Source organism: Balaenoptera ricei, chromosome 20 (assembly GCF_028023285.1).
Source record: "Balaenoptera ricei isolate mBalRic1 chromosome 20, mBalRic1.hap2, whole genome shotgun sequence".
Lineage (NCBI taxonomy): Eukaryota > Metazoa > Chordata > Mammalia > Artiodactyla > Balaenopteridae > Balaenoptera > Balaenoptera ricei.
The window spans coordinates 52677029-52702618 of record NC_082658.1 but is presented as its reverse complement, the minus strand read 5'-3'; the positions used below and the strand labels follow the sequence as shown (position 1 = coordinate 52702618).

The 25590-nt window shown below is 58.8% G+C and overlaps 2 protein-coding genes and 1 long non-coding RNA gene across 3 annotated transcripts; 2 read left to right on the top strand and 1 right to left on the bottom strand.

Moving 5' to 3' along the window:
- GGT6 (gamma-glutamyltransferase 6) lies at window positions 1–8034 on the top strand. The gene is made up of 9 exons (XM_059908392.1): window positions 1–88; window positions 2901–3023; window positions 3535–3651; window positions 3796–4631; window positions 4910–5033; window positions 5419–5671; window positions 6250–6455; window positions 6538–6651; window positions 6978–8034. Exons 6-9 carry the CDS (start codon window positions 5538–5540, stop codon window positions 7997–7999), a joined length of 1476 nt encoding a protein of 491 aa, XP_059764375.1. The 5' UTR covers window positions 1–88; window positions 2901–3023; window positions 3535–3651; window positions 3796–4631; window positions 4910–5033; window positions 5419–5537; the 3' UTR covers window positions 8000–8034.
- LOC132355834 (uncharacterized) lies at window positions 4064–9217 on the bottom strand. Its single transcript, XR_009499703.1, has 4 exons — window positions 9011–9217; window positions 8720–8814; window positions 8550–8602; window positions 4064–8382 (listed from the first exon to the last, which is right to left on the bottom strand). It is a non-coding gene; the product is annotated as an uncharacterized LOC132355834 (long non-coding RNA).
- On the top strand, window positions 8996–24698 carry MYBBP1A (MYB binding protein 1a). Its single transcript, XM_059908389.1, has 27 exons — window positions 8996–9095; window positions 9194–9501; window positions 9697–9795; window positions 10508–10591; window positions 10681–10755; window positions 10856–10963; window positions 11870–12045; window positions 12206–12373; window positions 12480–12597; window positions 13963–14258; window positions 14874–14984; window positions 15773–15898; window positions 16084–16251; window positions 16343–16442; window positions 18067–18163; window positions 18265–18416; window positions 18780–18866; window positions 18945–19103; window positions 19194–19364; window positions 19467–19624; window positions 20694–20946; window positions 21170–21295; window positions 21383–21451; window positions 22037–22150; window positions 22362–22463; window positions 23371–23519; window positions 23695–24698. The coding sequence occupies exons 2-27, from the start codon at window positions 9238–9240 to the stop codon at window positions 24257–24259; spliced, it is 4095 nt and encodes a 1364-aa protein (XP_059764372.1). The 5' UTR covers window positions 8996–9095; window positions 9194–9237; the 3' UTR covers window positions 24260–24698.
- Window positions 24699–25590: the final 892 nt, after the last annotated feature.

Here is a 25590-nt window from a genome sequence, read left to right as displayed (position 1 = left end):
AATCCTGGTTCTATCAAGAGACACGTCCCTGGTCCCCACTTCAAGCCGCGTAGGATGTTTGCTGCCCTCCAGGGACTCCTAGAGGTAGGTGTCTCAGTCAGTGTTACTAGTTGTAAGCAATAGACATACTTCTGCCTGAATTAAATAGAAAATAAATTTATGAAAGGTCTGTGGGCACAGAAAGTGGATGGGTGACGTGGGGAGCTGTTCAAGAACTGCCTCAGAGGCTATGCATCCAGATCTAATGCTCAAAATCATGGGGCAGAAATGTCTGGTGAAGGTACCCCTGTTTCCATCTCATCTGGGCACCAGATGCCCCAGCTTGTATCCCTGACACTGAACATTAGAAGCTGTGCTGCCATCATTTTGAGGCTAGAAGGTGAAGGTGTACTGCTATCCCTACCAGGTAAAAACAAAAGACTTCTGGATTCTCTGCTTATTGGGGTAGAGAATAGAGCATTTGCCAGAGGCTGTGTTCATTTTCCTCAATAAAGAAATACCTGGAATAGCAGCTGCAATTTGACTTAACTCTTGTTACTACACCTACTGTAATTTCCCAAGACCCATCTGTCTTCTGCATTATACAAACCACTAAATTAAGTTGAAATAGCAATCAGTACCCCTCCACTTTTTAAGTCTTTAATGGTAGCATTCATCTTTGCAATTCTTCCGGTATTGATTTGAGGATTCTGCTTATAGAGGGAGCATTGAAGAGGGAGGCTTCCACTTGGCTCTTACCACAATAAAGGCTCTTACTCTATGAATCTGAGAAATAATGTAAAGATTATGGTAGTTGCAGAGTATATTATTCCAACTGTGTACTCAGAAAGTGTGGAAATAGCTACAGAATGAGTGAAGAATTCCACCAGCTCTATCTCGGTCAAATTTCCCTTTAACTGTCATAAGTCCTCATTTTAACAGGTGGACCACAGCAATAACAATTTAGGTATTATTAGCTCACAGCCAGCAACTAATAATCCCTGAAGGATAAAGGTATTTGTCTTTCCCGAGTGTACAGTTATCTTAGCAAATGGCATACACCCATTCTAACACTGCCTCCTCTGTCTGTTGAGGCTGTTCCTGACTTGCTCAAAACTCCTTTTTGGTGATATCTGCAACTATAATCACCGGGGCTGATTTTCTTAATTTTTTTTTAATACCAATATTCTGGTCACATCACAGAGTCACCTTGCAAGGAAAAGCCAATTCTTCCACCCCTACCACACTTCACTGCCTCCAAATTTATAATCAGAGTCAAATCTCAGCATGTCCCAAGGTCCAATTATAAAGTCATGTGCACATGTGCATGCACACACGGCAGGTCTGAGCCAGAGATGATGAGCAGGAAAGTCAGCTTGAGGGGACTGGAGAAAAGCTGACTGCTGGGCCCATATCCTTCCTCTTTTTTTTTTTTTTTCCTTCCTCTTTTTGTAGAAGCAGCCAGGGCTGCTGGAGGACAACCAACCTCTGGCTGTTCCCAGGCTCCTCACCACCCTACCCCCCCCAGCACAGAAGAGATACCCAGTGAATGCCTGGTAAATGCACCTATGAGGGTATTAGTAGAAGCAGCAATTCTCAATTCTCAAACCTGGCTACACATTAGAATCACCTGAGGAGCTTTAAAAACTATCCTGATAACTGAGGCTCGCTTCCAGAGATACTGACTCCATTGGTGTGGGACTGGAGAGGGGGAGGGATTAGCACATTAGTATTTTTTTTTTAAGTCCCTGGAAATGATTCCAGTTGCAGAAATCACTGAACTAGCGGGCTAGATAAGGCAGTGGTTCTCAACCTTGGCTGCACGTTGAAAACACCTGGAAAGCTTTTAAAAAAACTGATGAGGGGCTTCCCCGGTGGCGCAGTGGTTAAGAACCTGCTTGCCAATGCAGGGGACATGGGTTCGAGCCCTGGTCCGGGAAGATCCCACATGCCGCGGAGCAACTAAGCCCGTGCACCACAACTACTGAGCCTGCGCTCTACAGTCCATGAGCCACAACTGCTGAAGCCCGCGTGCCACAGCTACTGAAGCCTGTGCACCTAGAGCCTGTGCTCCACAACAAGAAGCCACCGCAATGAGAAGCCCGCGCTCGCCGCAACTAGAGAAAGCCCACACATAGCAACAAAGACCCAAGGCAACCAAAAATAAATAATAAATAAATTAATTAATTTTTAAAAGCTGATGAATCTCCAACCTAAAGAGTTTAATTTTTTAATTGGTTTGCCTGGGTATTAGGAGCTTTTAAAGCTTACAGGTGATTCTAATGTGCAGAACCATTAGGATAAAGTTGAGAACTTTTAAGAGAATGAAGTCATCAATATAGTCATTGTTTTGTAATAACTTTAAATGGAGTATAACCTATAAAAATATTGAATCACTATGTTGTACACCTGAAACTAGTATAATATTGGAAATCATCTATACTTTAATAAAAAAACTTTAAAAATATGGAATTCCCTGGCAGTCCACTGGTTAGGGCCTGGGTTCAATCCCCAGTTGGGGAACTAAGATCCTGCAAGCCACATAGTGTGGCCAAAAAAATAATAATTAAAAAATAAATGATGAAGGCATGAATCAATCTGTAGTCCTACGCCTCACACTTAGAGACACCTGTGCACGTGTGTGTGTGTATAGTTGCAGGGATGAGGCTTATCCGTTATCATCTTAGCACTGTAGATTGAGGCTCTGTGGTCAGGCCACTCAACATGGCTTCTCTTGCTCTCTGTACATCCCCTGCTTGACCAGTCCCTGCGTAACCTACACCCTACTCACATGACTACCCAACCCTCTTAATCATAGGGCTTAATCAGTAACTACCTACATACTTGCCCCCTGCCCCAGCCGCTGGTTTCCCTGGTAACTGATGAGTCAACCTGACGTCAATTCCCCCTATAAAAGGTAGCCTCCTTCCTCGCTGAGTAATGAAGCTTGTTGTGTCCTGCCCGCCTGCCTGCAGTCCGCCGTCCGCCGTCCGCCGTCCGCCGTCCGCCGTCCGCTGTCCGCCGTCCGCCATCCGCCATCCATGGTGGGTTGCCCCTCCAGGACTTTGCTTCAGACTTGTAAGATTCCCTACCCAATAAATTGTTGACATCTCTGTCACTGTCTCCGGGCTCTTTCTTTGGTCTCATAGCTGGGCAATTGCAAGGCTTGTAGACCAGACCAGACCCAGGTTTCTGGAAGCCAGTTCCATTCCCAACTCCCACTGAAATGATTGGCACCATTTGCCCCTTGGCCTGACCACTATTCACCCCCGAAGCCTGTCTGGCATCTAACTGGGGCTTAGCTAATAGGCATCTCCGGGGGTGTGGGGTAGTGCTGTCTAGGCCCAGAGCTATGGGAATGAGAAAGACCACACAGGGAAAGGTCCCCCGGACCCAGTCAGTGGAGGTCTTGGTCCCAAAGAGTTTGCTGGGGCATAGTTCTAAGGACAGAGGAATGTTGGCATATAGACACACAAGGTGTCCAGCTGCGTTTTCTTAGGAAGGAATGCCTGACCTTCATTCTGACACTATAACCTTCTCACGTTGTATTAACAGGAAGTGAAATCAAATTATTTTATGAAATGAACACAGATGGTAATTGCGACCCCCCCACACCCAAGCCATGGCAAAATAAAAACTTGGCCACCCTATGCTGGTATCTCCGATTGGTTGGTAGGTTATTGGTCCAAGAAATCAGAAAACCTAGAAACTGAAGGTTTCTCTGGCGGGTTGGGGATGGAAACCAGCTTGTAGTGGGCTGAGGGGGAAAAAATGGGAGGCAAGGAAGTGGCAACAGCAGGTGTGTATCTTTCGTAGATCAGTGCTCATTCGGGGCTGGCAGTTGCAGCATCACCTGGGAGTTCCGAAAGCAAGTTTCTGGTCCCTACCCCAGACCTACAAAGTCAGAACCTCTGGGAACGGAGCCCAGCAATCTGATTTTTAAAAACTCCCAATGCACACCAAAGTTAAAGAACCACTCTACCTGCTTGTGAAGAGGCCGAGAGAAAGAGAAGTGACTGGAGAGCCGAGTGAGATGAAAGAATGATTTCTGTGGCTGTGGTTTTAAGGGAGAAAATACTCCAGCTTTTTAAAAAAAACTTTTTATTGAAATGCAATATACCTCCAGAAAAGTGCATGTGTCACAAATGTACAGCTGGATGCACTTTCACAATCAGGAACCCAAGCAACCAACCTCAGAGAAACAACATCACCAAGCATCCCAGAAGCCCTCTCTGCCTCCTCCTGACCTGTAATGGCAGAAATTAGTCTCACCTGTTCTTGTACTTTATACAGAGGGAAGCAAATAGGATGTGCTCTTCCGTCCCTGGCTTCTTTCAGTCGTCGTGTCTTTGTAAGATCCATCTATATCATTGCATACAATTGTAGACCCCTCATTCTCACCACTGCAGAGTATTGCACTGTGTGACTACAATCATGCTACTGATAATGGGTGTGTGAGCTTTCCAAGTTGGGGCTGTTCCAACTAGGGCAGCTATGAATATTTTAGTACATGTCTGTTGGGTACATACCTAGGAGAGGAATTTCTGGAGACTCGACACTGTTTAAATGTTGTTGAGAAGGAACCAGCAGAGAAGATGTGAAGCTACAGGAGAGAAGGGGGCCACTGAGTGAGGTCCCTGGGGAAGCAGGAGGTAAGAAGTGGGAGAGGTCGGGGCCAGAACCAGAGGCAGGGAATAGGCTTTTCCATTGGAGCGGGGTGGAAGGTGGGTTTGTAGTTTGAGGTGGATATAGAGGGCTCCTTGTGTTGGCTTTGATTTGTTATGTGAAGTGGGAGGATAGATGGTCTGCTGAGAGGACAGCAGAGGGTTTGGGGTTTGAGGCGCTCATAGTAGAGCGTGGTCAGCAGAGAGATGACTGGAGAACGGATGAGACTGCAGCACTCTTTGGAGTTCTATGATTTTTCCCACAGAACTGCTCCTTGAAGTGAAACCCAGAGTGAAGGAATATGGAAACACCTGGTTTCCAGGCTGCAGCTCCCCAAGAGCCCTATGGCGCCACCTGCTGGATAAGGGCCGCATGACGTGCCCAGGGAGGTAGGTACCTTCACCACCCAAGTTGCTTCCCAGATAGGGAAACCCAGACCCCTGGAGTGGCCTCAGGCTGAGCCTTGACCCAAGCCAGAGACCAGAAACCCCCATACCGGAAACTAGTCACATGCTGAGCCCTGATCCAAGCCAATGTACTGCAGTTCTCACTCAAGCTCCCCGTCCCTAGATTAGAGCCTTAACAGGACCGGGATCCAAAGGCTGCACCCCCTAAAGGGAGGGGCCTGCGGGTGCCCTGGGTCTCAGGGGCTGTGGCCCTAGGACTGGGCTCCTCCTTCCCTTAATGGGGTCCCCTACCACGAGAGCCCCTCGGGCCCTGTGCCCTAGGGGGGCAGGCTCACTCACAGCCTCCCTGGCCCCATGCCCTGCCCAGACCTGTTGTAGATTCCACACCACACTTCTCCAAGGGTGCCTCCACCTCCTACCCACCGGCTCAGGCTCGGGCAGGGCCTCCCAAGACTCAGCCTGGAAGGCGGGCAGGCACCGTGGGCCATGGAACCCACAGCAGGGCCTGTGCTCTACCAGAAGCTGCTGGTCTGGGAACCAAGCTTGGAGTCTGAGGAGGAAGAGGGGGAGATATCGGAGCAGCTCATTCCAGATCCCTCGGGGCCCCAGGACTCCTCTGGGTGAGTCAGGGAGGGGTCTGGGCACACAGCAACTCAGGACTGAGGCTGGCAAGTCCCTCCCTCTGGAGCCCCTAAGGAGCGCCAGACAACGCCGTGCTTGGTCAGCTCTAGGAAACTTGGTTGAGTGGGGGGACCCCCGGCTGCAGCCCCAGGCCTGGCCTGTGCCAGTCAATCCAAGGTCTGTGCGTCTGAAGGGACATTTGTATCAAGTCAGCCCTGCCGGCTGCTCTGCCAAAGGCTCCCAGCTCCCACCCCCTGGTGCACGAGGCACCTGCTGGGCAGGTTGGTCCTGGCTACACCTGGCCGGGCCCTGCTCCTCAAGCCTGCCAAGCCCCCTTCAGGCGTCCCTCCAGACTGGCTGGACCTACCTCTCCAACCTCCTCTCCAGAGACTCAGTTTCCCCCAAGCTCCTTCCCATCTCTGTGTCTCCAGACATGCTGGGGCCTCTGCCAGGAGGCCCTTTCTCCTCGGCAAACTTATACTCCTCCTGCAAGCAAGACCAAACCTTTTGGGAATTGTCTGCTGGGCTCTTGGGCGTCCGCCTGCCTGGTCCTGGCTCAGGACATCCCTCTCTGCAGGAACAAGGCTGGCAGTCTGCCCGGGGCCTGGGCCCAACTGCTGGCTGCCCTGCTGCTGCTGCTGGCCGCTGGCTTCTCCCTGGCCGCAAGGCAACTCCGCAGCAGCGGTGCCTCTCCAGGAACCTTGGGCTCTGGGGCCGCTCCAGCCAGCGGGCACTCCCACAGGCCTGGCGTGTACCACCGCGGCGGCATCATCAGCCCTACAGGTCGGCGCTAGGAGCAGCTTGGGGGAGGGAAGGGGCCGGGGTCACGGGTCCCAGTCCCAAGACAGTCCCTTTCTTGCTGCAGCCACGTGCTCCCACCTGGGTCCAGAGCTGTTTGTTGCCGGGGGCAACGTCATGGATGCTGGAGTTGGAGCAGCTTTGTGTCTGGCGGTGGTGCATCCTCACGCCACAGGGCTAGGTCAGTGACCCACAACCCCAGCCAGCGACCCCAACCCTGGGCATGATCAGTAACTTGGAACTCAGGCAGTCAGTGGCCCCTGGCCTTCAAGGCTGGCTGGTGAGCAGGACGTAGGACTTGGGCAGTAGCCCCAACCCTAGGCTGCAACCCTTGATCCCAGATCAGTATGATCTTGACCCCAGGCCTGGTTATTGATGCCTGTCTCCAGGCCTAGTCAGTAAACACTAACCCCAGGCTAAGTCAGTGACCCTTCACCTGGGACTACTGAGTGCCCCTGACACCAGTCAGTGCCCCGGACCCCTGTGTGACCCCTTGTCTCCTCCCAGGTGCCATGTTCTGGGGCCTCTTCCATAATAGCTCCTCAGGCAACTCAACCACCCTGACGTCAGGCCCAGTCCAGACCCTGGCCCCCCGCCTGGGGCTACCCTCGGCTCTGCCTGCCCTGCATTTGCTACACACATGCTTTGGCCGCCTGCCCTGGCCACACCTGCTGGTAGGCCCCACCACGCTGGCTCAAGAGGGCTTTCTGGTAGACACATCCCTGGCCAGGGCTCTGGCAGCCCAGGGCACAAAGGACCTCTGTAACCTACTCTGCCACACTGATGGGACTCCCCTGGGCCCTGGGGCCCGAGCCACCAACCCCAAACTGGCAGCTGTGCTCCACCGGGCTGCACTTGCCCCCGCCCCAGACCTTGCCGGGGATGCTCTACTCAGTCTGCTGGCCGGAGACCTGGGGCTGGAGGGCCCCTCAGCTGGGCCCATGCCCACCTTGGAGCCAGCACTGCAGCTACCTGGGCCCCAGGGCATCCTGTTCACCACCCCCAGGCCCTCAGCTGGCCCGGAACTCCTGGAACTGCTGGAGGCAGCTCTACAGTCCGGGGGGCGCAGCCCTGCCCCCTGCCCAGCACTCCTACGAGCTGCTGTCACCCCCGGGAGCGGTGTCCTGGCCACCGTGGACAGCAGCGGCTCTGTGCTCCTTCTCACCTCCTCGCTCAACAGTTCCTTCGGCTCTGGACACCTGTCCCCAAGCACTGGGGTTCTACTCAGCAACCTGGTGGCCGAGTCTGCAAACAGTGCCTGGGCCTGTCCCCTCATCCTTCTTGACAGCTCAGATGACACAGAGGCCGCTGTGTTGGGGCTCATGGCTTCAGGGACCCCTGCAGCTGCCAGAGTCATGGCTCACACACTGCTCAGCCACTCGGCCGGGCCCCAAACCCAGGCCCAGCAAGGACCAACAGAGAGCCCCGGAGCTTGTGGCCAAGGGACCCTGCTTCAGGTGGCAGCCCACGCAGAGCACGCCCATGTGTCCAGTGTCCCCAGTGGCTGCTGCTCCTTTCAGGGGTTTTAAGGTGGGGCGGTGCCTGGCAGGGGTGGGTGGGAGTAGGGGTCTCAAGCCTGGTGGCCAGGGCAGAGTGGGCCCGGCAGCAGTGGAGTACATGAAGAGTGTGCATCAATCATGTGCCCACTGCTGGCTTAGGCCCTCAACTTCTGGCCTGATCAGTCTCCTGGACTTGAGTTTTTTCAGCTAAGGAACCTGAGGACAATGAGGAAAGAACAGCAGGGCCTGGGGCCAGCCCTGAGTTCAGATCCAGCTCTGGGAAGCACAGGTGGAAGAGAGCCACGCCCCTCCCTAAGCTCTGGGCCTCTGGGCAGGGCGGGCAGATCCTGGCGCACTGCTGGCATCTCTGTGCTCCCCTTCAGGCCACACTCCGCTGATCTCCCTCATCTGGGCTGGAAACAAAATAAAGATCAAGCCTCCTGGACGCCACGTGCCATTCCTGCTTCTTGGTTACTTTCACATCAGCCTTTTAGGCACCTGGTGTCTGGGCTTTGCCCATGGGCAACACAGGAGACCCCCACCCAGGGACACAGAGCCGGGCTGGTGTCTTTCTGCTCACCTTCTGACTCCTGGGGCACCACATGTACAAGGTAAACCACTTATTCTCACTTTCTGAAACAGCAGAGCAAGGAAGTGGTTGAGAGGAGGGTGAGTAGTTGGGTGTCTCAGGGGATACAAAAGGGGCTGGAGCTGGGTGTGTGGAATTTCAAGGCCAGGGTTGGCCCTCACCTCCCCGCTTCCCAGAGCGCCAGGGTCTCTGAACGACAATCCTCCAGAGACAGAAGCCAAGAAACAGGGGTGGCCGGTAGCACTCCTCCGCCGCGCTGTAAGAGGTATCTCTGATTTAAAGAACTCAATCCCACCACCTCCCCCTCACTGCTCCCCCCCAACGAAGAGAATTCTTCCCCCAGCTCAAATGATACCACAGTCTACCCGCTGATGTTAGCCCCAAACCTAACATCCCTCTCTTTTCCATCACCCACTACCAGCTCCAAATTAGCTGGAATTTTCTCACATTACCTTGGTCCGATCCAACTGGTCTTCCTGCTTCTACTCTGCTCTCCTACAATCCATCCTCCACACAGCAGGATAATCTATTAAAAGTGTAAGTAGGCTCAAGCCTTGTCCCTGCGTTAAAACCCTCCAGTGATTTCCCATCACAATCAGAATAAAATCCAAACTCCTGATCTCTCCTGAGAACAGAGGAGCCAGGCCGCCCCGCCCCCAGCCGACCCAATTCAGTGCGCATGCGCCGCGACCCGACCTGGAAGAGGCAGTCTTCAGAGCCCACGTGTTCGACAAGCATGGCGGAGACGGAGAGTATGGACGTCGCTGAGCCTCCGGCTCAGGGAGAGGCCCCGAAGAGTGGCGCCCGGTCTGCCGACCGTCATAGCCTGCTCAAGCACAGCCGCGAGTTTTTGGATTTCTTCTGGGACATTGCGAAGCCGCAGCAGGAGACGCGGCTTGAGGCCACGGAGAAGCTGCTGGAGTATCTGCGCGCAAGGCCAGAGGTATGGTGGCGGGACCTGGGGCAGGGGGCTGCATAGATCCCGGCAAAGATTTAGCGGCGGGCCCCAGGATTTGGGCCCGGGGTCATGTGGTCGCGAACGTGGAGGCCCAGGTGAGCGCGCGCCGAGGAGCGGGGATGAGCGGCTGCCGGACGGTTCTTTTCACTGGCCCACCTGGGGATGTGCTTGGTTCCTCAGGGATCATCCGAGCTGAAGTACGCCCTGAAGCGCCTAATCACTGGGCTCGGGGTCGGACGAGAAACAGCCCGGCCCTGCTACAGTCTGGCCCTGGCGCAGGTGAGGTGGTGGCTCTTGGAAGGGGTCTAGCCTTGGTGGTCAAAACGGTGGGGGAGTGAGAAGGGCAGATGTCCCAGCTGCAGGAGAAGCGGCAGCTGAGAAGTTGGTGGGGTGGCATCCGAGTTGATGGGAGGTGTCCCCACGTGGACGTGGAGAAAACTGCATGAGCACAGCCTGTGTGTAGAGAAGCCCACGCAGGTGCAGTGGAAAGTTGAATTCGCTTTTGGGTACATGGGTTGACCATCCTCTGAGGTACATTTACTGGGGGCAGTAAGCTTTGGCGTGGGTTCTGTTACCTCTTCAGGGTTTAGGGCCCTCTTCTCCCAAGGGGCACTCAGCTATCTCTAAGGAGTCTGAACAAATGGAAGGGCTGTAGAGACCTGGTCCTTGAGGATCCGCCTGGGGGGAGCTCAGAGCAGGCTGTGGGCACAGAGTGTTTGGGAATCGCAGTCAAGCAATCTAGCGGCCAAAGGAGGTACTTTCTGAACCCCAGCTGGGCATGGGGTAGGGAGGCAAGATTCAGTTCCATTCACAGCTGTGTTCTATCATCAGCACTGCTCAGAGGCGGGTAGGCAGTTTCGGAGGCATCCTTGGGGTGGGAGCGGGGGTCCAAGGCCTCTGGGCAGAAGTTGAAGGGAGAAGTGGGAGGAGATGGGGGCCTTTGGGATGTGGCTGGGCCACTCCCCCTGAACCCCTCCTTTCCTCCTGGCAGCTGTTACAGTCTTTTGAAGACATCCCCTTGTGCAGCATCCTGCAGCAGATACAAGAGAAATACGACCTGCAGAAGGTTAAGAAGGTGAGAGTTAGTGGCCCCGGGGAGGTCAGCAGCCCCGGGGTTGGGGAATGCTCGGGTCCTTCTCACCAGTGCCTGGAATCCTTTTCTAGGGGATGGTGAGACCTGCCCTCTTTGGAAACCTGTTTGGGGTGCTAGCCCTCTTTCAGTCAGGCAGGCTGGTGAAGGTAAGAGCTTTGGGGGTTTTGGGGTATGTGGACTGGCTTGGAGTGGTGGGGGGAGAGTGGCATGCCCTGCTCACACCCTCTCTACCTCTGGGGGTACCAGGACTCGGAGGCACTGATGCAGTCGGTGAAGCTGCTGCAAGTCCTGGGCCAGCACTACAGCCACTTGCAAGAGCAGCCCCAGAAGGCCCTGGTGGACATCCTCTCGCAGGTACGGGGCCTGGGGTAACGCTGCCTGTTGTAGAAGAATACGGAGAAGGCGCGAGTTTACTCATGGAAACGCAGCACTGTCGCGCGGAAATGTGTGTGGCACTTGACATTTTGTAGTAACTACATTTAAAAAGTGAGAAAGAAATAGGGATGGTTTATTAGACTAAATAAAACATGTTACTATGTCTAAAGTATTAATGTGCAGTCAGTACAAAAAAACTATAGAGGTAGTTTACATTCTTTTAAGTTTCCAGAACCCAGTGTATTGTACACTCACAGCATATTTCCATTCAGATTAGTACATTCTAAGTGCTCGGTGCCCACATGTGGCCAGTGGCTGCCATATTGGATAGTGCCGTTGTAGAACAGTGCCTGGCATGTGCCCGGTGGGTTAAACATGTTTGCCATTGTTGTTTTGGGCAGAGCTGGCCCCTCGGGGGTCCCCACTGCCCTGTGTGGGAAATGGAGGTGGGGTAGTACCTAGAATCCTTTGCTGCTGAGGAAAAGGCAGGGACCGGTACATCCCAGGCCGAGGCTGTCTGCACAGCCCTGGCCACAGAGCCAGAAGGACCTTTACGTGGGGCACCTTGTATAAGAAATGGGCTAGTTCTGCAAAACCCAAGAGAGAAATAATTAAAAGGGTGGTCCAGGGCCAATTAGCATCCGTGGGGTGCTTGTTTAAAACCCAGCTTCAGGGACTTGGGAATTTGAGCTTTCTAAGGACTACCCTCTGATTCTGATGCCTGGCAAGGTGGATTGTGGCTGTCCCTCCTTGGGCTGGCACTGTGACAGGGGCCTCACGGGAGCCTGGCAGGTGGAACAGGGCCCAAAGGACTCACCCCGTGGGGAGAGACAAAGGGTGCCATGCGGGGGCCCCCCCCTCCCTCAACCCATGTCCCCACGCCAGGTCCCAGAGGCCATGTTGCAGGAGGTCCTGCCGAAAGTCCTCAAGCCCGACTTGAATTCAGTACTTGGTTCCCCTGAGCACCTGGAGCTCTTCCTCTTGGCTCAGCAGAAGGTGCCCACGAAGCTGGAGAAGCTGATGGGACCCGTCAACCTGTTCTCAGATGAGAGCATCCCCAGGTGTGAGGGGGGCGGGGAGATGGGCTCTCTGGGCCTCGGGGCTGCCCCTCCATCCACGGGTTTGCGCCATGGCCTGGGGTCGGGTGTCCAGGTGGCCCCAGGCGCCTGGCCCTGTCTGTTTAGGGAGTGCCCCCTGAGTCCCCTCCGCCTTCCTCTGCAGGCTGGTGACTGTGCTGAAGATGGCGGCCACCTCTGTGAAGAAGGAACGCAAGCTGCCTGCCGTGGCTTTGGACCTGCTCCGCCTGGCGCTCCAGGAGGACAGCTTCCCACGGTTCTGGAAGGAAGTTGTGGAACAAGGGCTCCTGAAGAAGCAGTTCTGGCCGGCCAGGTGCGTGAGTGCTTGACCTCTCTCCATCCCCTCTCCCCGGTTTGTTGAGCAGGGAGGGGCCAGGGGTCCGAGGGCTCTGACCAGGCTCTGTCCTGCGCCCCCTTAGCTACCTGTGTTTCCGCCTGCTGGGCGCGGCCCTGCCCCTGCTGTCCAAGGAGCAGCTGCAGCTGGTGATGCAGGGGGACCTGATCCGCCATTACGGGGAGCACATGGTCACTGCTAAGGTGGGTGCTGCCCCCTGTGGCCCAGCCCTGCCAGAAAGGGCCAGGAGACTGGGCTGCTTCCTGCCAAGAAGGAGGGGGCGGCGCCGCAGGGGTCAGCTGGCTTCCGGAAGAGAGGGTTGCTCTCCTGCCCTCCATGTCAGTGGTCCTGCCTGGGATGGGCAAGCACAGCTGCTATTGGGAGGGGCCTGGGAAGGGACAACCCTTTTCTCTGCGTAAAGTGAGCTGTAAAGTGAGCTACGTGAGGGCCGACCCACATACCCCTCCCCGCCGCCTCTATCTCTATATACCCCTCCCCCTGTCTCTATCTCTATATACCCCTCCCCCCGCCTCTATATACCCCTCCCCCGCCTCTATATCTATATACCCCTCCCCCGCCTCTATATCTATATACCCCTCCCCCGCCTCTATATCTATATACCCCTCTCCCCCGCCTCTATATCTATATACCCCCTTCCCCGCCTCTATATCTACCCCTCCCCGCCGCCTCTATATCTATATACCCTTCTCTGCCGACTCTATATATCCCTCCCCCCACCTCTATATCTATATACCCTTCTCTGCCGCCTCTATATCTCCCTCCCCCCGCCTCTATATCTATATACCCCGCCAGCAGTCTGTCCAGACCTCCCTCCACCCCCAGCTAGTGTTACAGTGAGAACAGACATCATCACCGATGGTGTTTTGAGCAGTCTGTGCACCCCACACTAAGCTAAGTGCTCCACAGGAGAATCAGCTGGTGGTTAAGAGCACGGAATCCCGGACCTGGGGCTGCCAGGTTCCCGTCCTGACCCCACCGCAGCTAGCTGTGTGACCTTCCGCAGCTTGCTTCCTTTCTCTGTGCCCGCTTCTGCTTGTCCATGAGATAAGAGGAGCAGGACCTTCCTCAGAGTCCTTGTGAGGGTAACCAGGCTAGCGTCCACAGGCGCTTAAAGCAGCGCCCTGTTCACAGGAAGTGCTGCTGGGGTTGTCACTAGCTCATTTCATCTTTACAACCAGCTTTGGAGAGCTGCTGTTCCCCTCTTCTGGGCGAAGGGCAGGCTCAGAAAGTACAGAGCGGTGGTTAAGAGCACGGACTGGGGGACCAGACTGACTGGAGCCAGATCCCAGCTGCACCACTTGGAGCCCTGTGACCCTCAGAAGTTACTTGCAAGCTTTTTTGTGCCTCGTTTCCTTCATCTGCAGAACAGTTAGAGGGGCCCAGGGCAAAGGGTTGTTGCAAAGATTAAACTCTGGGGCGCCTGGGCAATCCAGCGGGTACAAGGGAGGGTGCTTCCTGGGCCTCAGCACAGCCTGTTGTGGAAGAAGCTGGGGCGCTGTTGGATCCCTCCTGGCTGGTGACCCCGGTGCTGTGCCCAACTCTCGCAGCTCCCGAGCCAGTTCAAGTTTGCTCCGGAGATGAACGAGTACGTGGGGGCCTTCCTGAAAGGCTGCCAGGATGACCCCGAGCGGCAGTTGGCCCTGGTGGTGGGCTTCACGTCCGTCACCAACCAGGGCCTCCCCGTCGTGCCTACCTTCTGGCGGGTCATGCAGTTCCTGAGTCCCCCCGCCCTCAAGGGCTACGTGGCCTGGCTGCGGGACATGTTTCTCCAGCCCAACCTGGACTCCTTGGTGGACTTCAGCACCAACAACCAGAAGAAAGCCCAGGACACTTTGTTCCACGGGTGAGTGGGCCTGGTGGGGAGGGGCCTGCTGGCCCCAAAGGCCTGGACCCTCCCTCACATGGTACCGTGGTTCCCCAAGAAGGGAGAGGTGGGGAAGAGCCGAGCCTTTACTCTTTTTTTAATATATATATATAAATTTACTTACTTATTTTTGGCTGCGTTGGGTCTTCGTTGCTGCACGTGGGCTTTCTCTAGTTGCAGCGAGCAGGGGCTACTTTTCATTGATATGTGCAGGCTTCTCACTGCGGTGGCTTCTCTTTTTGTGGAGCACAGGCTCTAGGCACGCGGGCTTCAGTAGTTGTGGCTCGCGGGCTCTAGAGCGCAGGCTCAGTAGTTGTGGCGCACGGGCTTGGTTGCTCTGCGGCATGTGGGATCTTCCCGGACCAGAGATCGAACCCGTGTCCCCTGCATTGGCAGGCGGATTCTTAACCACTGCACCGCCAGGGAAGCCCCCGAGCCTTCGCTCTTAAAGGCCTCGGTTTTCTCACACGTGGCCCCGTGCTGGTGATAAGGGCGTTGGGGGATCTTGATTGGTTTTCCTGTCTCCAAGATGGGGCAAGGGGGCACCGTTTTCGCCGTCTCTAAATGGCTTCCGGACTTGCCTCTTGCCCCCAGGCCTGAGCGAGCCGTGTTCCGGCTACGGAAGTGGATCATTCTCCGCCTGGTCAGCCTCGTGGACAACTTGCACGCGGAGAAGGAGGAGGCCTTGATTGAGGAGGTGGCCAGGTATCGTCATGAGATGTGCTTGGACCCCAACTCCCCACGGGGGCAGCGGCCTCTTGTCTGATCCTAGTTTGGGTCCCCCTGGAGCCAGGAGCCTGGGGGTCAAGTCATCCCTGCCCCTTAGGCAGGAGGAGATTTAAGGGAATTCCTTGGGAACCCTCGGAAGGGGGTACCTCAGAGGCTTGGGCTGGCTCCACCCTCCCCAGACGCCTTTGCGCATCGGCAGTGTCGGGGGGACCTCGCCTCTGCGTCTGCCAGGTGCCCCTCCCGCCCTCCCTGCAGCCCCAAGAGAGGCAGAAGCGGCGGTGCCTGGCCGAGGCCACACAGCCTCGCGTCTTGGCTCTGAGGGAGGGGTGCTGGTCCTCTCCCCAAGAGAGGCAGAAGCGGCGGTGCCTGGCCGAGGCCACACAGCCTCGCGTCTTGGCTCTGAGGGAGGGGTGCTGGTCCTCTCCCCAAGAGAGGCAGAAGCGGCGGTGCCCTGGCCGAGGCCACACAGCCTCACGTCTTGGCTCTGAGGGAGGGGTGCTGGTCCTCTCCCCAAGAGAGGCAGAAGCGGCGGTGCCTGGCCGAGGCCACACAGCCTTGCGTCTTGGCTCTGAGGGAGGGGTGCTGGTCGTCTCCCCAGGTCGGGCTGGGCTCTGTTCTGCTGCGGATCCAGACCTGAGAAATGTCCGCTCTCTCATCGTCGCCACCGGGCACCAGGCCCTCGGTGAGGGCCCGAGGATGGGCTGGTCAGAATGGTGGCCCTGACTGAGGGTAACACGGGCTGTTCTCCCACCCTCCCTCCCCAGGTTTTGTTTTTTCCACTCATTCTTCGAGACAAAGAAGCCCACGTCCCAGATCCCTGAGACCGAGCAGCACTTCTCTCACCCCCTGGACAGCCGGACCCGGGAGGTGGTGGGCAGTGCCTTCTTCAGGTGGGCACTGGGCAGCCTGGGAGAGGTCTGAGGGTGGGCGAGCGGGCAGGAAGGTGGCCTCGGGGCGCTGCTCCCTCCAGTTGGAAGCTGCGGCCCAGTGAGTTCCAGTGGGTCACAGTGTGGGGGATGGAGGGGGTGGCCTTGTTCACCAGCCCAGCCTGTGACCCTGACCCCGCCACTACCAGCCTGCTGCAGACTCTCAGCACGCAGTTCCGGCAGGCGCCGGGGCAGACGCAGGACGGGCAGCCCTGGACCTACCACCTGGTGCAGTTCGCAGACCTGCTGTTGAGCCACAGCCGCAACGTGGTTCCCCTGGTGGCCTTCACCACGCAGCAGCGCCAGGCCTGGGACCGGTGAGAGGGCGCAGTTGCCACAGCATGGGCGGGACACTCTGGGGGTACTGACTCTGGCCACAGTGCCTGAGGGCGTGCCCGTCTCACCCAGGACGCTGAAGACTCTGAAAGAACTGGAGGCCCAGTCCTCAGAGGCCAAGGCCGCTGCCTTCCAGCACCTGCTACTCCTGGTGGGCATACACCTCTTCAAGGTATGGCGGCCTGGAAGGGAAGGGGTTACAGACCTGGGGTCTGCGGTGGCCAGCAGAGGCCCTGGAGTGTTGAAGTTGGCAGGTTTCCTAGGCTGACTGCTCCCGGCTCGAATTACAGCCCAAGGAAAAGTCGCTCCATCCACTTACTGGGCACCAGCTACATCCTGAGCTCTCCGTGCAGTGTCCCTTGTTTGTGATCCCCACAATTTTGAGGCAGGCACGTCTTTTTGACAGGTGGGGGTAACAGACTTAGGTAAAGTAACTTACCCCAGGCCATACAGCTGTTGGCTAGGATTCAGACATAGGGATCTGACTCCACTATCCCACAGGACCTCCCAAAACTGCCTTACTGACCAGAGGTGATTGATGTAAAGGAGAAGAGGGGGTCTGGCTCAGGGCATACCAGTCACTGATGGGGGCAGTTCTTCTGTCTGTCGGTGGTCAATTAGAAGTGGGGTCCTGATTTTTCTGTCTGACTCTCACACATCCAGAATCCACAGTAGTGGGTTGAGGGTAGCGTGTTTTTGCCTGGTGCTCCCCACGTGGGGTTCTGTGCCCTGTCACTGTATTCCTCACGTTGTCACTCATACCCTTTCTCATGACGGGTCCTCTAGAACCAGCTTTGTCTCTTTTTCTATTCTTTCCACCAAGAAACTTTGACCACGTTTGGAATTTAGTGCCGGCAGCTCTTTTGACCCTCGTGGTTTCTTCCCGGCTCTGAACCCTGGTTTCTCTGAAGGATGTCCTCTTGCGTTGTGTGGGCTGGCTCTTGTGGGGCTGCTTCAGGTCTTGAGTAGTCTGAGGAGACGGGACTCCCTTCTGGCCTCTTGGCTGAGGCTTTTGCTTCCAGGTCTTGGGCACTCAGCCCAGCTCGTACACGAGCCGTGTGGGTAACGATAGGTCTTGATGGCCCTTCCAATGCTTGGCACTGGGCCTCTGAGGGGCCTACCCAGACCCTGGGACCTCCGAGCTTGACTTGGGTAAAAGGTACCCAGCCACAGCCAGGAAGCTGGAGGCAAAGATGGCCAGGGCCTGGGCCCTGTTCTGGCCTTCGCTCCACCACCCCTACCCCAGACACTGACGCTGCCCTGCTACATTATGGGGGAAAGTCTGCCCTTTTGGTACCGACAGTCACACAGGTTATTTTCAACTCACCGGTCAGTGGCTGGAGTCTGGGCTTATTCCCCCACAAGATGGGCTTAAATTTGTTAAGATCAGTGATTTTCAGGTCTTTCTCTGTAGCAAAGTCGAGCCTGGTGTGGGAGGAGAAATCTAGAATTGCAAATCAGGAGGCTGGGACCTGCTGGCGCCCTGTGATCCTGACCAGGCCAGCCTTGTCAGCCTCTCCACTGCTCTGGCATCGGTGGGCAGGTTGGGCTTCACGGTCTCTGAGGGCTCTCAGACCCTGTGCCTGCGTGTTAGGTGTAAAAGGTCATCAGCTCTTGGGCTGCCCCTGGGGTCTGGCTGGGGTCCTCTGCTCTGGATTGTGAGGGTGACTGGCCAGGGCAGTCTGGAGTTTTCTAGGCCTCAGATGCCAGCTCCTCCCACTTGGCCACCCCCTCTCCTGGCTCAGCAAAGGCTGGGAATGGGGCCTGGCTCCTGATTTCTGTCCTGTCCTGCACAGTCCCCCACAGAGAGCTGTGACCTCCTGGGCGACATCCAGACCTGCATCAAAAAGAGCCTGGGGGAGAAGCCCCGTCGGACCCGCTCCAAGGCCACCAGTGGGTCATCGTCCCACGGGGGGTGGGTGGCGGGCAGGCAATAGGCACCCAGCATGGGGCGCTGGTGCCCTGCCCAGACTCAGCCCTTTCCCTGCTTGCAGACCCCCAGGAGCCGCCATGGGTGGAGGTGCTGGTGGAGATCCTGCTGGCCCTCTTGGCCCAGCCCAGCCACCTGATGCGCCAGGTGGCCCGAAGTGTGTTCGGCCACATCTGCTCCCACCTGACTCCACGTGCCCTGCAACTCATCCTGGATGTAAGTTGGGGCCTATTGGGGAAATGGGTCCCGGGATGGGGCTCTCCAAGCACTAAGCTGCATTAGGGCTGCCTCATTGCCACCTCGTCCTGACTGTAACCTGCAGGGTGGTCGGGGGCCTCCTTCAGGGTCTCCTGCTGTGCACCCTGACCCTGGGTTTGCCAAGGGGCTGATGGGGTCTATCGAGGAGGCACAGGAGGGAGTGGCTTTCTCTCCTGGGCTCCATCTTCCTCCCTGAAATGGGGACCTTTGGCCGAGACCGGACGGCCATGGTCAGGGAAGGCCGTCGAGAGGGCCCAGGGGTCTGAGGCGGGTGAAGGGGCCGGGGCAACAGATGCGTCAGCCGCCTGGGAATCCCGGCAGGTGCTGAACCCCGAGGAGAGCCAGGATGAGGACGACAGCGTGGTGGTTACAGACGACTCCGAGCAGCAGCCGCTGGGGGATGCAGAGGTACTTGCCAGCGAGGGGCAGGGGGTGGGCGGACACGTGGTGGGCGGTGGAGAGGCGTGACACGCGGCCCACCCACAGGACAAGAGCTCGGACGACGGTGAGGACAAGGGCGCCAAAGACTCGGAGAGCGAGGAGGAGAGCAACGACGAGGAGAGCGACGAGGAGGATCGGGACGGGGACGTGGACCAGGGCTTCCGGGAGCAGCTGATGGCGGTGCTGCAGGCGGGGAAGGCGCTGGTGAGCAGGGGCCGGGCCAAGCCGGGGGCCCTGCGTCCGTGTGCGTCTCCTGCACGAGGCCGGGCCGCTCACGGGGCATCTGTCCCTCAGGGCGGAGCTGACGGCGGGGACGACGACGAGCTGGGGGATGAGGCCATGATGGCCCTGGACAAGAGCTTGGCCAGCCTCTTTGCCGAGCAGAAGCTGCGCATCCAGGCCCGGAGGGACGAGAAGAACAAGCTACAGAAGGAGAAGGCACTCCGGCGGGACTTCCAGATCAGGGTGAGCCCGCTCGGCGGCCCCAGCCCCACCCCCACCCCCTCCGTCCGGTCTCCCTCTGCTCCCGTCCCCGCACCTGGCTGATCCCACCCTTCCCGGCTGCAGGTCCTGGACCTGATCGAGGTGCTGGTGACCAGGCAGCCCGAGAACCCCCTGGTCCTGGAGCTGCTCGAGCCGCTGCTGCACGTGATCCGGCGCAGCATGCGCACCAGCAGCACGAAGCAGGAGCAGGATCTGCTGCACAAGACGGCCCGCATCTTCACGTGAGCGCGGGCGGGCCCCCGGGGAGCCGGGCCTTGGGGGTTCCCTGGGTAGGAAGGGTAGGAGCCAGGATCCCCGGGGGCCCGCATCATTCAGGAAGTCCCACGCAGCTCTGCCCCGCCCGTGTGTTCTGCAGCCCTTAGCACGGGGCCCCCAGTCCCAGCCCTGCCCTCGGGGTCACTGCGGCTGGGAAACCCGGCAGGGCGTCAGCGGCGACATTCTGGGCCTGTGGCAGGGGCTGGATGGGAGACAGTAGGCACACCTAACCCAGGCGTGACGTGCCAGGGAAGGCCGCCTGGGAGACGTTTAGGCAGTGCAGGGAGCTGCGGGGCTCCTCAGGTCCAGAGGCCACAGGCGGGGCAGAAAGGCGTGCCCACACGGGAGCCGGTGAGGCGCAGCCAGACGCGGGAGGCCTTGGGGCCCGGCCCGCGCAGTATTGGGAGGCCTCGGAGGCATTTGCAGCCAGGAGGCGGGCCGAGTGGGCGGCGCTAGAGCAGGGAGCCCAGCAAGAGAGTCGGCGCAGCGTGGCAGGTAGGGCCCTCGCTGCCTTCTAGAGAGCAGAGGAGGTGGCGGAGACAGAGGCCTAAGGACTTGAGGTGCCGAGTGTGCAGCACAGAGCGGGTGGGGAGGGGCAGTGGACAGCGCAGCCCCCGCTCACGCCCCCTGCAGGCCCAGGTCACACTTTCTCAGCTAGTTCTCCCTCCCACTCTGCCCAGGCCCGCAGGGTCCTGAGCGCACAGACACTGGTTTTTGTCTTACAAAGAGCCTGGAAGCCACCATGCCCCGGGGGACGGGTGTAGATGGGGCTGTGGCCAGGTCGGGGTGTCGGCCCGTGGTGGAGCCACACCCAGGGAGCTGGTTTCCCTCCGGCTTCTCCTCGGAGCCCATCCGCACGTGGCCCCGGGCCTGCCCCTGCACCCTTGGTCAGATCCCTTTCTTTAGGTGTTTGTTTCCTGCCTGTGAAGTGGGACCCGGCGTCCCTACCCTGGGGCTTGGCCCTGCCGTGGGTCGGGATGGGGGGGGGGTAACATCATGACCAGCTCTGGCCGACCCCCACTCTCCCCCCACCAGACACCACCTGTGCCGCTCCCGGCATTACTGCCACAACGTGGGCGACCGCGTGGAGACTCTGTATGCCCGGCTGGAGAGGCTGGCGCAGCAGGCCGGTCGCCAGGCTGACTCCTCTGTCTCCCTCTACTACTTCAACGCCTCCCTCTACCTGCTCCGGGTCCTGAAGGGCAACACTGTGGGCAAGTCCACCTGCAAGGCCCAGAAGAAGGAGAAAGCCGGCACTGACGCCGGCATCCAGCCCCAGGGCCCAGAGGTGAGCAGGCGCTGGCCCGGGAAGGCTCAGCCTGGAAAGTCCAAGCCGGTGGGAGCCAGTCCCAGGAGGCGGCGGGACCATCTGCCCATTTCACAGATGGGAAGTTGAGGCTGTGCCTTCCCCGGGACCTAGCTTTCAGCCTTCTGAAGGCAGCCCAGGCTCTGCTCCCGTGCCAGGGCCCCCTCTCTCTGGCATCACACCAGCTCTCTCTCACGTGGTGCAGGCTGCCAGCTGCTTGGATTTGAGCCTCGTGACCCCGATCTACTCATCGGCCCTGAGCTCCTTCCTGACCAGGCGCAGCAGCCCGCTCACAGCTCCCATGTTCCTCAGCCTCTTCTCCCGGCACCCGGTGAGTTGTAGTGCCAGGCCGCCCTCTTGGGCCCCGGCTCGGCCCAGTCCTCACAGCCCACCTCACAGCCCGTCGTTCCCTCCGCAGATGCTCTGTAAGAGCCTGCTCCCCATCGTGGTCGAGCACGTGGCAAGCCACACGTGGCCCCGCCATCAGGTAAGGGGCTTCCCAGATCCCAGCTGAGGGCCTGCCTGAATTACCCGCTCGACTCCTGTCTGGCTCTTTGGGAGGCCCAGGAATGCTGCCCTGGTTGGGCCAGAGGGTGGGCCCTGCCCCTCTGACCTGGCCAGCCCCGCCCCCACTGTAGGCCCAGAGCAGCTGGGGGTGGGGGGCCCTTCCCGTGTGGCCCGAGCCCAGCAGCTCCTCAGAGACCATGCTCTGACCTGCGCAGAGGAAGCCCCAGGCTGATGGGTGTAGGCCTGGGGGCGGGGTGGGATGAGGGGGCTGGAGACACTGGAAGAAGACGCACTGAGTGAGTAGGGGGCCAGGAACCCTGTCCAGCTGACTGACAGCCCTGGCTGCCCCCCAGGCCTCAGTTCTCCCACCTGCCTGAGGAGAAGGGGCAGGAGCAGGTGATGGCCGAGCCCAGAGCTTCTGTGGCGACAGCGCCTCCCGCGTGGCCGATTCTCAAGTGCCCAGCGGGCTCCTGGAGCTCGTGGGGCCCCCCTGCAGCTCCCTCAGCCCTGGCCCAGCGTGCTGAGGCTCCTGGTGACCCCAGTCCCCCCCACCCCCACACCCCAGGCCCAGGCCTGCCTGCTGCTCCAGAAGACCCTGCCCACGCGGGAGCTGAGGCTGTGCTTTAAGGACCCCGAGTGGAAGCAGCTGCTGGACCAGATCCTGGCAAAGGTCACTGAGGTAACGGCCACGGGGCTCCTCTTCCCCCCCCGCTGGCGGTGGTTCTCTGGGAACCAAGGGGCAAGGGTTGCTGGCCCCTGCGCCTGGGGGCGGGTTGGGGGTTCCCCCAAGGAGACGTTTCTCTCCTCGGCGCCCTAATCTCCTCGTGGGGGCAACAGCAAGGCTTTGGGCAGCTCTCCGGAGGGGCTCAGCCTGGCTGCCTTCTCCTCAGAGCCTGCGGACGCTGGGTGAGGCCGAGACCAAGCCCGGGCACCAGAAGGAGCTGTCCTCCCTGGAGCTGCTCAACACTGTCTTCAGGAGCATCCAGCACGAGGTGAGCCTGGGCTCAGGAGGGAGGGCGCCTCGCAGGCGGGGCGGGCGGTCTGCGCAGAGGGGAGGGGGCGGGGGGTGGGAGCCAGGTGGGGAAGGGTCTGGACGCCCGGGTCAGGACTCTGGGCTTCATGTGCGGTGCGAGGGTGCCGTAACCTGTGCCTGGCCGGGGTGGGGTGAGCCGGTTGCTGCGGCTCTGCTCCAGTAAGGATGCCGAGAAGGGGCTGAGAGGGCTGGCGGCCACGGGAGGACCCGGCTGTTAGTGCGGAGCCCGGGTTTCCGGGCCTTCGGAGGCGGGCCGGGCGTGTGGAGCGTGAGATGCTCAAGGGGCCGCTGTGGGCAAGTCTCTGGTTCCTCCAGTCTGGCCCGGAGGGAGAGGTTTGGGGGTCCTTAGCGTAGACACTGATCAAAGCCCAAGTGCGGGACAAGCTTCCAAGAGGGTGCTGCAGGGAGCAGACAGGGCCAGGGCCTTGCAGAACGGCAGGCGGACCTGCGAAGCCACGCTCGGAGTGGTAGTAAAAAGCCAGGAGGGAGAGGGGTGTTCTGGAAGCCAGTGGGTTTCAAAATGGAAGCCAGTGGGTTTCAAAAACAACCCATTCAGTACGTGACGGGGAGGGGGAGATAGGAAGAAGGGCATTGGCAACCCTGAGGTCACTGCATGGTGCCCCCCGGAGGTGGGCGGGCCTTCGGGCCATGGGAAGAGAACAGAACATGGCACCTGGGGCTTTTTTCCTTGCAAGGCGAGAGAGACTAGGGATGTACAGGCAGAAGGGTTGGCTGAGGGTCCAGAAGGGGGGTGGGCTCACAGAGAGGCTCTCACCGGGCAAGGGTGGGAGGATGGGGACCAGGAGCCAGGGAGAGGCCATGCCTCATGTCACAACTGCAGCCACCGCCTTCCTGCCCCTCTGCAGAAGCTGACGATGGACCTGACCGCTGTCCTGGGCGTGCTGCAGAGCCAACAGCCGAGGCTGCAGCAGGGGCTACAGCAGGGGGCGCACTCGGCTGGGTCCAGCCGCCTCTATGACCTCTATTGGCAGGCCATGAAGTTCCTCGGAGTCCAGTACGTTTGGGGAGAGGGGGCCCCCACCTTGGGAGGGGCTGGGAAGACCCTCACGTTGCACATGTCCTGATGTGTGCACCGCAGTGTGGGAGCTTTGGGCAGCTTGGGGACCACGGAGGCGGAGCTCACCCCTGCCCTCACCACATACTTCTTTCCTTTGCTCACTTCCTCCCAGGCGTCCCAAGTCAGAGAAGAAAGATGCCAAGGAAGTCCCTAAGGCCACGCCGAGCCCCATTAGCATGAAGCGGAAGAAAAAGGGGTTCTTGCCAGAGACCAAGAAGCGTAAGAAACGCAAGTCTGAGGGCGCCACGCAGGAGGAGGCGGCCAAGCCCGCAGCCGCTGGTGGGGCCCAGCCCCCCAGCACTGGCAAGAGGAAGAGGAAGAGCAGGAGCAAGGCCCCAGCCCAGGCCCAGGTGAATGGGATGCCTGCCTCCAAGAGTCTGACCCCAGACCCCCCTGCCACGAGCCCCAGCAGCCCCGCCACGACCCCAAAGCTGCAGAAGAAAAATCAGAAGCTGTCCCAGGTGAGCAGAGCCACCCCCATGTCTCCCGAGTCCCCCAAGGAGCCTGCTGCCAAAAAGCATCAGAAGAATCTGCCCCAAAAGGGGGTTTCAGGCAAGTCGCCGCAGTCCGCACTGCCCAGGAGAAAGGCCAGATTGTCTTTGGCCAGCAGGAGCCCCACCCTCCTTCAGAGCGGGGCCAAGAAGAAGGGGCAGCTGAGGAAGGCGAAAAAGCTGTGAGTGTCCCCGTCTGCCCTAGAGACTATTTTTTCACCGCGATTTTAATACACAAGCTGCTGTCTGAGGTTCTACTTTCTGCGCCGGGGGTGGTGGGTCTGCTGCCAGCCTGCCAGGAGGTCCCGCCCCAGCGACCCCCAGCCCTGGGCTGGGCCCTGCCGCTGCTCTCAGGCACAGAGCACGCTTGGGACCTTGGCTCCCCAAGCGGTGTAGGCCAGGCCCAGGGCTCTGGTGTCTGGCGGGTGGGGTACAAGTGTGACCACGCTTCGTACCCCCCAGGCTGCTTTCCTGCGGGAGCCACCGGGGCATGACTTAAATATCTTTATTTCTTCATTTACAAGAGGAATATATTTGGCTTCTCTTTTAAGACTCTGAGATTCATAATCAGCAGCTCTAAAAAATAAAGGAGCAGTTTGGCTTCCGGAAGGAAGAGGAAGCAACACTTGGACCTGGTTCTTGTACAACAAGAAAACATTGCTGGGGCCCCAGTTGAGGCCGGGGTGGGAATGGAGGCCAGGCTGGTCTTTGGGGGAAGCCCACCCCTTGGTTAGGCCCCCCCAGGGTGCCCCAGAGCTTGGTGGGGAGGGGCTCCTCCACTAACTTCCCCCCCATTGAAGCCACACCAGCCAGTCGACTGTGGGCAGAGCGCACTAAGCTGGCTGGCTCTTAGGGACTCCTGCTGGCCACACGGGGCCACCTTGATTCCAGCAACGGTGCCGGGAGGGAGTGTGGAGCAGAGGGGACGTGATAAGCTCCGCCGGGAAGCTGGGGTCTGGTGAGAAGTTGGCGGCTGCGCCCCGGTGTGTGGCTCTGGGTGGGGGGAGTCGGGGCTGCGTGTGAACGGCAGCAGCAGCTGATGTGTGCGTGGAGGTGGCTCTGGGTGCTGGCCTGTCCCGACGCGCCTCAGTCTCCACCAGGCTCGTCCCTGGGACAGGAAGCCCAGTGGAGGGCTGCTTCCTCTGACAGCCGGAGCCCTGGCTGCTGCCCCACAGATTCTGGGAATTGTCCCCTGGGCGCTGCCCCTGGAAAGGGCCCAGCCTGGGGGCCAGAGTCAGTTCCCGGCTTCTGGAGGGCGGGGGTGCTAGGGTGGATCCAAGGAGCCCTGTAGGCATGGGGAACCCCCAGAGGTCTCAAGCCTGGGGCACACGTGGTGTGTAGCTGCCACCAGGGCCTTCACTCCTGGTAATGCCACCTCCCTGTCAGGATGGTCCCCGACCTGGGAGATCTCCGGGCTGACAGCCAGCCCAAGGCAGCAGAAACAGACGTCCTCCAGAGCGACCAGCCAGGCTGGGAAGCGCCTAGCAACGTGGGTGCCCGGCTCTGCCAGGTTGAGT

What these genes read in the sequence shown, in the direction of transcription:
- GGT6 (XM_059908392.1), top strand. Translation starts at nt 5,538, where the DNA reads ATGGAACCCACAGCAGGGCCTGTGCTCTACCAGAAGCTGCTGGTCTGG. An exon ending in GGGCCCCAGGACTCCTCTGG is followed by an intron (nt 5,672 to 6,249) that starts GTGAGTCAGGGA and finishes CCCTCTCTGCAG; the next exon opens with GAACAAGGCTGGCAGTCTGC. An exon ending in CGGCATCATCAGCCCTACAG is followed by an intron (nt 6,456 to 6,537) that starts GTCGGCGCTAGG and finishes TTCTTGCTGCAG; the next exon opens with CCACGTGCTCCCACCTGGGT.
- MYBBP1A (XM_059908389.1), top strand. Translation starts at nt 9,238, where the DNA reads ATGCGCCGCGACCCGACCTGGAAGAGGCAGTCTTCAGAGCCCACGTGT. An exon ending in CAGCGCCAGGCCTGGGACCG is followed by an intron (nt 16,252 to 16,342) that starts GTGAGAGGGCGC and finishes CGTCTCACCCAG; the next exon opens with GACGCTGAAGACTCTGAAAG. An exon ending in AGCCGCTGGGGGATGCAGAG is followed by an intron (nt 18,867 to 18,944) that starts GTACTTGCCAGC and finishes GCCCACCCACAG; the next exon opens with GACAAGAGCTCGGACGACGG.